The sequence below is a fragment of the Amphiprion ocellaris genome, chromosome 22 (genome assembly GCF_022539595.1).
Source record: "Amphiprion ocellaris isolate individual 3 ecotype Okinawa chromosome 22, ASM2253959v1, whole genome shotgun sequence".
NCBI classification, from domain to species: Eukaryota; Metazoa; Chordata; class Actinopteri; family Pomacentridae; genus Amphiprion; species Amphiprion ocellaris.
In genome coordinates, this window is record NC_072787.1 from 25,077,602 (window position 1) to 25,086,908 (window position 9,307).

Genomic DNA, 9,307 nt, shown 5'->3' on the forward strand with positions numbered 1-9,307 from the left:
CCGTCTGTTACATTGAATTACACGGTCAGCTGGTGGCCTTTCATCCTGGAGAAGCAGCTCGAGTGGAGCCCACCAGAAGACTCGCTCGGCTCCTTCGCCTCAAACTGCAGCCACAGCGAAACCTCCCGCTGTATCTTCAGAGCGGCCAGGAGGGCTCGATAACGGAGACAGGGATCACGAGGGCGTAAAGAGATTGAGAAATAAACCATATTGGGCTGCATGCTAGGGAGGCGATAAATGACATAAATCCTGCGTGCCAGTTGACATGTGATAACAGGTTATAGAGGCGAATTTTTATTTAAAAAGGGGGGAAAAAAGACACACAGAGCGTGAGAAACCTGAGAATAGAGATAATTATATTTGATAAGGTGGAAATGGGAAAAGGGTAAGTTGATAAGTGCAAGCAGGGTGACAGAACATGTTGACACTGATATTCCTCAGTGTGGTCAAAGACTTCCCTCTTCTGCTAGAGGAAAAGCTGAGCTGCTGTTTCACCCACAGCTTCTTTAAACAAACTATATTTTTTAAATAATCTTGCATCATTTTGAAGTAATAGTTTGAACATTAATATTGTAGGAGCAACCATTTAGCAGAGCTGACCAGTTAAAAAAGAGATTAAATTTGCAGCATTGAAAACCGCCGGTGGTAAAGAGCAAAAGGGTCATGGTCAAAGGCCCCAACACTCAGTAGAAATAATGCTGATATTACTCTGGGATCGCTGAAAGGAGTCGGAAAAAGTGGTTAGAAATGCTAATAGAAGCAGAAAAATACTGCTACAGGAAAGCATGAAGCTGAGCATTTTAAAAGTATTACTTCGACATTTGGCAATCTACTCATTTGCAGTCTTGCTAAGTGTAAGTTGAGGGGATTGACACCATTCATACAGTCGCACAAAGGATCTAGACCCAAGAGCGATTAGCTTTTTGCTTGATTTTCTGAACCCTATCTGTATTTGCATCAAATTTTGGAGAAAGTAAGCAGATTTATAGTCCATCTAAACCGTTGCAACTGTCCTCAGGATGAACTAACTTGCAGCTAAACAGAGTTGGCAGCCAAATCTGCAACTCACATTTATTGTTTTGAGAAAAAGAGAACGCAAAAAAACATCAAAATTCTTCCCCAACCAAACTGTAAGACATGCATATCTGCTCTGCAGCCAACAGCTACATCACATAACTCTTTCCAGTACCACAACTTGTCATTTTTACATTTATGTTTATGTACCGATTAGATAGGAAGTTTGCTTCCAATCCATGAACTCCAGCTCCATACTCTAGTCTTGGCAAGACGGCTAATAAATAAGTCTGACAGTAAGTTATACAAACTAAAATCTCCAACTTATGATTACATGCTTAGATGCTTCTGAATCCACTTTTCAGTTCAATTCAGTTTTATTTATATGGTACCATTTCACTACTTTTCAAGAAACTTAACATAGTAGGGTCACAGCTTCTTAATATTTGCATAAAGAGAAACCCAACGAATCTATGAATCCCTTAGACTCCAAGGGATTCATAGATTCGTTGGGTTTGTCATGGACAGAGTTACTGCACCTGTCAAACAAATGCCTCTCTCTGCTTCAACTGCTGCACGTCGTGTCCACGTCTTGGCAGAGCATGTCCAGCCAGCTGTCATTGACGGGATCAAGGAAGCCAAATACATTTCACTGGCTATTGATGAGTCCACTGACAACACGGATATTTCACAGTTGTGCGTTTTTGTCAGATACTTTGATGGCAAAGATTTCCGTGAGGAGCTGCTGGCATTGCTTCCGCTGGAGGACAACACCACTGCTGACATCATCTTTGGAAAACTGGAGGATTTTTTTAAAAGCCATGGATTGTCCCTGGATAAAATCAACCTGACAGTGACAGATGGTGCACCTGCCATGATTGGCAAAAACAAGGGTCTGGTGAGCAGAATAAAGACTGTCGCTCCTAAAACTAACGCACTTCACTGTATTATCCATCAAAGCGTGCTGTGTGCAAAGCTAAGCGGGGAGCTCAAAGAGGTGATGGAGAAAACAATGAAAATTATTAACCACATCAGAGGAAATTCAAGCACGCAGCAAATTTGTGCTGGAATCCCAGGCTTCTCATGATGACCTGTTACTCCACAATGACGTGTGCTGGCTCAGTAAGGGCAAAGCACTGCAGCGCTTCGTTGAACTCCGTGCCCAAGTAGTGGATTTTTTGAAACAAAGTAAATCAAAAGCGGCAGCTGACCATCTCCGCATCATGCAAGACAGAGAATACATGTGCAACGTTGCGTTTTTAACAGACATTTTCTCCCATTTGAATACACTTAATCTCCAGCTGCAAGGAAAAGAAAAATCAGTGGTGGATTTGGTGGAAAAACTTGATGCCTTTGGGAACAAACTTGATCTGTTCCATGCAGATTTGTTGTCAGAGAGGCTGCTGCACTTCAACACACTGAAGATGGTGGGAGAAAGCAACGTAACTCTCCATGGTGCTGAAAGCCTGAGCACATTCTGTTCTATTGGGATAATATGAGTCCTTTCAGATAAGCTGGAGTTTGGTCATTGAGCTCTTTGTATGTGAGGAGAAGGATTTTAGATGCTGTTCTGGATGTTACGCTGAAGAAAAGCTAATATAGGATAAATATAGTTTCATGCTACCTCTTACATCAGTACTATAGCTGTAGCATTTCAAATCTACTGAAAGTTGCCCAGACATGAAGTAATAAATGTGGTTTCATGGTTCATGTGCTTTGGCGTATGATAATTTTCACTAGAAGTCTGATACTTTTCCCCGTCCTAATTATTATTCTCAGTAAAACACCCAAAGTCAGCAACAGCAATTTTTAAAATCACTGAATACAAGAAGCTCAACATTAACTTTTCACACCAGCTGAGACAGTGAGGCCGGATTTATTTGTCAGATCTGAAGCTAAGCCTGAGAAATATGTGCATACACCGATTTTAAATAAATGATCGTTCACCTTTTTATCTTTGCAGATATAATTTATTCCTTCTTCTCCTTTTTTCCTTCTGTGTGCCTGTCAAGCACTTCCAGCGCTGTGGGATAAAGTCAAAATTATTGAAACCTAAGCTTTCAGGCATCTTTTGTTTTTTCCACCCAGACGTGCACCACATGGTCACAGCAGACTTTCTTACAACAACAGATTCCCAATCCCTGAGGAGGAAAAACAAAAAACACCCTGCAAAAACACACCTCTTCAGAGACTTTTTTTTCCAAGATAAATGCCTCCGCAGAGAAAATCCACAGATGGTGTGAGAAATGTAATCCACCTTCAAATAACTCTCAAGGAAAATCATACAGCATATCAAGGTTAAACTGGGACGAGAAAGTGGAATAAAAGGGTTAAAATGTTCTAGTTGGAGATGGGTTTGCACCTTTTTTTGACCAACTGCTTGGAGTTTCCAGAGTCGCTGTTAGAAACTCAACTGCAACTTTTCAAAATCCCGGATACGAACTCGCATAAATAACTAATTGGTATTCAGCGCGGTAGTGGAGCGAGTTGCTTGGATTTTCCCTCCGCTTCCACACGTCAACCTGCCACACCAACCTCAAGACCCGGCGTGATGCGTTAAAGTCAACCGGTGGGGCTTCATCAATCACGATGCAGTTGTAATCAAACGGCAGAATTATGAAAAATGGAGGCTGTCATAACAACGTGCCTCGGTGTGCGGGATGCTGCCGTGTGTCAGAGCGGGAGACCACTTCCACTTTATCAAAGGCATTCCTCTCCCAAGATTTTTAGGACTCAATGCGAGATTAAATTACTGGTTAAAATGCAAATTCTTTGGCGGCGCATCCCTTCAATACATCCATACAACCTGATGAACTCCATATGAGTGACAGAGAATTAGATCTGGAGGGGATGGAGTGTAGTAAACAACTTTACTTCGTGCCTGGCCTTGTTGAGACCACAACTATAAATCATCTATGCTCTTTTTTTCCCCTTTTTTTGCCTCCCCTCAGCATCTGTAATCTGCCTCTTGTCAGTCTGCTGAGCTAAGCCCATTTGTGTGTTAAAGCTCCGGCCCTCCTAATGAAATTATCAAGGCATAATTTCAGAAATGTAGTGATTTTTCAGCCCTACTGTACATAGAGGGACAGGCAATTACTGGAAGCTTAAAAAAATATATTCCCTTGATTAATTAGTTTAATGTGATGCTCACTTGTCACATGAGACCAGAGATTTATTAATGTTGTTCAGGACTCCTGCGAGTGTTAAAAAAAATAAAAAATATTCTGTGGAAGTTGTTTCCAATGTATGCAAGCATAGATTTCAAAGTGCGATAAATGCTCTCTTTGATCTGAACCACTGTGGAAAAGTTTTATGCAGTTTTCTATTTGATTCAATTATGCTTCACGCTGTCCAGTTGTTTGTAAACAAAACATAGATTCGCAGGAACAAACCTGCATGTCTGGTGTAGATTTTATTGTTTACTGGCTGCAAGGGGAATAAAGACAAACCTTGCTTCTGTTGTTTGAGTTTTGCTCCCTTGGTGTGATTGGATTTGACTTAAAATGAATCCGAGCAGACTTTACCTCAACTGTGGTTTGCTCTTATTCATTGTGATATCCAGAGGTTTCCCAAATAGTTGATTATCACGTGTCAGAGCAGCTGTAGGTGGTTCAGTTTGGATGTTTATCGGCCAATCTAATCAAATTTACGCAACCGTTCAAGAGTTTAGGGTCACCCAGACAATTTTTCATGAAAACTCACACTTTTATTCATGTGCTAACATAATTACACAAGGGTTTTCTAATCATCAATTAGCCTTTCAACACCATTAGCTAACACAATGTAGCATTAGAACACAGGAGTGATGGTTGCTGGAAATGTTCCTCTGTACCTCTATGGAGATATTCCATTAAAAATCAGCTGTTTCCAGCTAGAATAGTCATTTACCACATTAACAATGTCTAGACTGGATTTATGATTAATTTAATGCTATCTTTACTGAAAAAACTACTGAAAAAAGTGACCTAAAATTTTTTGAATGGTCGTGTACATCCTCCCTTTTATCTCCTTTAACCTTATTTAAGCGATAATGGTTCTTAAATTATTCAAACACGAAGCACCATTACATGAAATAAAACAACTTTGTGGTCACATGTATAATTTATTCCCCCTTTTCCCAAGATTAAGTCTACAAAACAATTTCCTTTTCAGAATGTCCAGTAGAAAATAAAATGATGTTCTGTAGCAGAAGATGCAAAAAATTTTAAAGCAGTGAAGGCTTTAGAGCAGCGGTGTCAAACTAATTTTAGTTCAGGGGCCACATTCAGCCCAATTTGGTCTCATGTGGGCCGGACCAGAAAAATCACAGCATACGAACCAATCAATAACAAAATCCTAATTTTTCCCTTTGTTTTCCTGCAAAACAGTACATTCTGAGAATGTTCACATTTAAGGAACTATCTTTTTACAAAACATTATGATCAACCTGGAATTTCTTAAGAAAAAAAAATTCAATTTCAACAACATTCAGCCTCAGTTTATCATTTCCACATTACAACTTACAGATCACAGAGTGTCTACAAAGGAACACAACATTTAGTCTCAGGTATCTGGAACTGAACATTAGAGTATTTTACTTTTTACTATGATCAGAACAACTTGTCAAGGTCAAGAAATTATTTTAAATTCACGGTTTTACAAATTTACCATTTACAGCTGATGTCTTCGCTTTAAGTTTTACACTTTGCAAAGATTGGACGGTTTTGCATATTTGATACCGCTGCTTTAGAGTTGAGATAAATATTTTCAGGTGCTCATATGAAGGTCTGTGCAGGGTGAAGCCAAACATGTGCTCTGCTCACCTGCGCAGGTGTTTGCAGTTGAGCTGCTCTAGTTGAACTTTAATGGAGCTCTGCTGGGTGTTAAATTATCAGAATTCAACTTTATATGAAACTAATTTGCAAGAGCAAATGTGTTTTTAAGGAAAAGTAATGTTCACTAATGACACGTTGCATTTGTTTTCCACCAAATCACTGGATCTTGTAACAGTTATAGTGTTTTAATGCTTCTGTTGAGGCCCTGACAGCACACAGCTAAGGTTTGTTAAAGATTCTGCTCTGGTCCAGGGCAGAAAAAGTAAATATTCTTATCAATATTTAGTCAAAGCTGCAGTCTTTCCCTAACCGCACACAGAAAACTCAGGATGCAAAACTGATGTGCTTTTTATGCCTGCCATCCATCCTGAACACCTCCCTGCTTCTCACTTCATAGATGAAGCGATGCATTCACTCACAAAATCATCGCCTCTGAGCGCAATACATCCAGGAAACTGTGCCACCGGAGCTTGTATTGGCGTAAAAGACACAGAAATGAAATGAAAATCTTCCTATAACGATATCATGGCTGTGATTTTGTTATGTTTGGGTGTTTTTTGTGATGCTGAGTGAAAATATAGTGGGAAATTCTTTGCAATGTGCCTGTATCCATGTTTATATGGATGTTTTGTATTGAAATATTGATACAGGTGTCTTATTTTATGCGTTATGTACATGGAGCTGCATATTAAGGAGCAAAACCAGACACAAAATGAGCTGAATTAAGCTTTGTATCTGTGCAAACATTGGATTTTTATGGTTTGACGTCACTTCTGTAGTTCTCTTTACCCCCATAATCTTACACAGGACAGAAACAGACTACAGCCTATAGTACAGACTGCAGAAAACATCATCAGAGACCCCACTCACCCTGGACATAAACTGTCTCCCCCTACCCTCTGGCAGGCGCTACAGATCCCTGTACACAGAAACCACCAGACACAAGAAGAGTTTCTTCCCCTCTACCATCACTGTAATAAACAGCTGAGCCATTCCTACACACCTGTACAATAGTCACTATTCCAATGGACATGTACAGTATTTTTTTTTCACCATGAACAGCATTCTCTGCTTTTTGCACTACTGTGTTTATAGCAATTATTGTTTTGCTGTGTTTATTCCAGTCTAGCTGTAAATTTCTGTATATATTGTTTTATTTAATTTTACTACTATTTCTTTTTCCTCCCTGTTCCTCTTTCTATAGTTTATTTTTTATTATTCTCTTCCATGTTCCTAGTGTGACACCAACAGCCGAAACCAAATTCCTTGCATGTTGTGTACTTACTAAAGCTGATTCTGATCACTTTTCTGTCTTTGGTCTAGGCAAGAGGAAAAGGGGCAACAGAAAATTGGACCTTCCTAGCGTACTTGTGGAGATGCAGGCTGAGGAGGAGTGGAGTCATGCCCAGCATGATGAGAACATCTGGTTGTTCCTCAGTGAGGCAAGAGAGAATGAAGCGGCCTTGCAGCGGGAGGAGATGGTCCAGAATGCTGCCTTCAACCAGTCATTCCTGGGTGTACTGGGGCAGCTGGGACAGCTGGGTAGGCAGTGCTGGGGCTGCTGGGTAGGCAGTGCTGGGACAGCTGGGTAGGCAGTGCTGGGGCTGCTGGGGCAGCTGGTGCAGGCAGTGGGCAGCCAGAGTCCACCTCCCAGAGACTTGAGATTTAGTTGTATATAGTTTTACTTTTAGCCCTCCACTGTAGGAGAGGCCCACCACAGTTTGTACTTTACACATTGTAAATAGTTTTGATTTTGCTGCTGACTAATAAACTATTTTGTGACTTATGTGATTGCATCATAACTTTTCATTTTGTCTGTTAAGACACTGGTAGGAAAAGAGTCAACAGTCTGAACCAAACAATTCTGTATTCCCTAATAATGTATTTGTGTTTAATGGGATTTAACATGTTTTAACACAAACTCCTTTATGGTTCATAATTCCGTTGACTGAATTACACCAAAGCAATACTGATTTATCAAACTGGAATATTCTTAAAACAGCTGTTTTAATGTTTTGGTGTTTAATTTGTCATGTAGTCTTGCTAACCTTCACAAATAAAACAATAGCATAGACACATCTGCAAAAGGTACAAAAGTTTATTGTCAGAATTGCATTCAAGAAAACAATAGTGGTCCGGGGACAGAAAAACAGAAGTATAACAAGAAGAATAACTTTTAACTTTTACATGACACGTAGTGCATCAGTGCATCCTGTACATCTCTGTCCTCCTCCTCTACACCTTGTGCCACTGCAGGCTCATGTGCTGCTGCTTCAGGTAAATCCCATGAAGTCTCATCAGAGAGCATCTGAAACACATACACAGCATACATATTTTAATACCTAATAGCGATAAACTGCAGCCATTACAGGGTCGTTCACAGGACTGATACACGATAGCTAGCGAACTAGCATTAGCTTACCCTCATATGTTGTCTAGTTCATATCCTCTTGTCTTCAGCTTGATACTGCTGCATTGCCTCCTAAACTCTCCTGTGTGTCTCCTGAGTGTTTCGACTCGCCGCTCTCAGCTTTCTATGACTCTTCTTTTACTTTGAATCTGACAGAAAGCCACAGACTGAGCAGCAGGTGAACCATCGTCTCCGTTATGTTGCGTTTGTGTCGCACACAAATGACGTTAAGGGACTTCCGGCTCGCCGTGCTATGACGACTCCACCCACGATGAGGCTATATGGAAAAACAACTAAACCGAGACGAGCCGAGTCAAATACAATAGTGGTGAGCCGTACCGTGCCGAATAGGTGCTTGTGGAATCGCGGCTTTAGTTTCACTCTTTTTCTATATGACATAAAGTTTACATGATTCCAGAGGAGGTTATGACTGAAATATTCCCCATAAAGTTTGTTTTAAAGGAGGGTTTTGGAGCTACAGAAGGTGATCTGAAAAAAGAAAAATGAGCAACATGTGAATCACCCACGCAGGCCTGAGAAGAGCTCTAATTAGGCAGTGAGTTAAATCACCTCTGTGGGTTGATAATTTCATCACCCACACCTGGGAGCCACCTGGAACAAACCACAGCTTTCTTCTCGGTGAAGCAGCTTTCACCCCCTTTTTTCCTCCTCTGCTGGCTTGTGCTTGAACCCAAAAAACAGAAGCGATTCTTTCCAAGACCTCTATCTCTTGTGAATATTTTAGAAGCCGTCTCTATATCAAAAAAAAAAAAAAAAAAAACTCTAGCTGATCCGAACTCCTGCCCAATTACCGCCGGCTCTGCTGTGTACATTCTCACAAAATAAGAACAGAGCACGAAAGCGAGGACATTATACTTCAGTGAAAAAAGGTGTGCTTTTCTGTTTTTTATGTCCAGTCCTCAGCTTTCCATCATTCTCTCCTGCAATGTTCCCAGCAGCTTCTTACAAAATGTCATGAGGCAGTAAGCATTGAAGGACGGTTTACTGTAGAATTAGCCCAAATTAATGCAACACAATATGTTAAATGTTTAAACCTACAAGCATTTTT

At 40.4% G+C, this 9,307-nt stretch overlaps 1 protein-coding gene and 1 long non-coding RNA gene across 2 annotated transcripts; one reads left to right on the forward strand and one right to left on the reverse strand.

The window, feature by feature from the left end:
• The first annotated feature begins 1,564 nt into the window (after positions 1-1,564).
• Positions 1,565-2,880, forward strand: LOC129348042 (zinc finger BED domain-containing protein 5-like). The gene has a single exon (XM_055007320.1). The coding sequence runs from the start codon at positions 1,565-1,567 to the stop codon at positions 2,099-2,101; it is 537 nt and encodes a 178-aa protein (XP_054863295.1). The 3' UTR covers positions 2,102-2,880.
• Positions 2,881-7,908: 5,028 nt separating this feature from the next.
• Positions 7,909-8,464, reverse strand: LOC129348034 (uncharacterized). Its single transcript, XR_008600455.1, has 2 exons — positions 8,251-8,464; positions 7,909-8,136 (listed from the first exon to the last, which is right to left on the reverse strand). It is a non-coding gene; the product is annotated as an uncharacterized LOC129348034 (long non-coding RNA).
• Between the last annotated feature and the right edge of the window lie 843 nt (positions 8,465-9,307).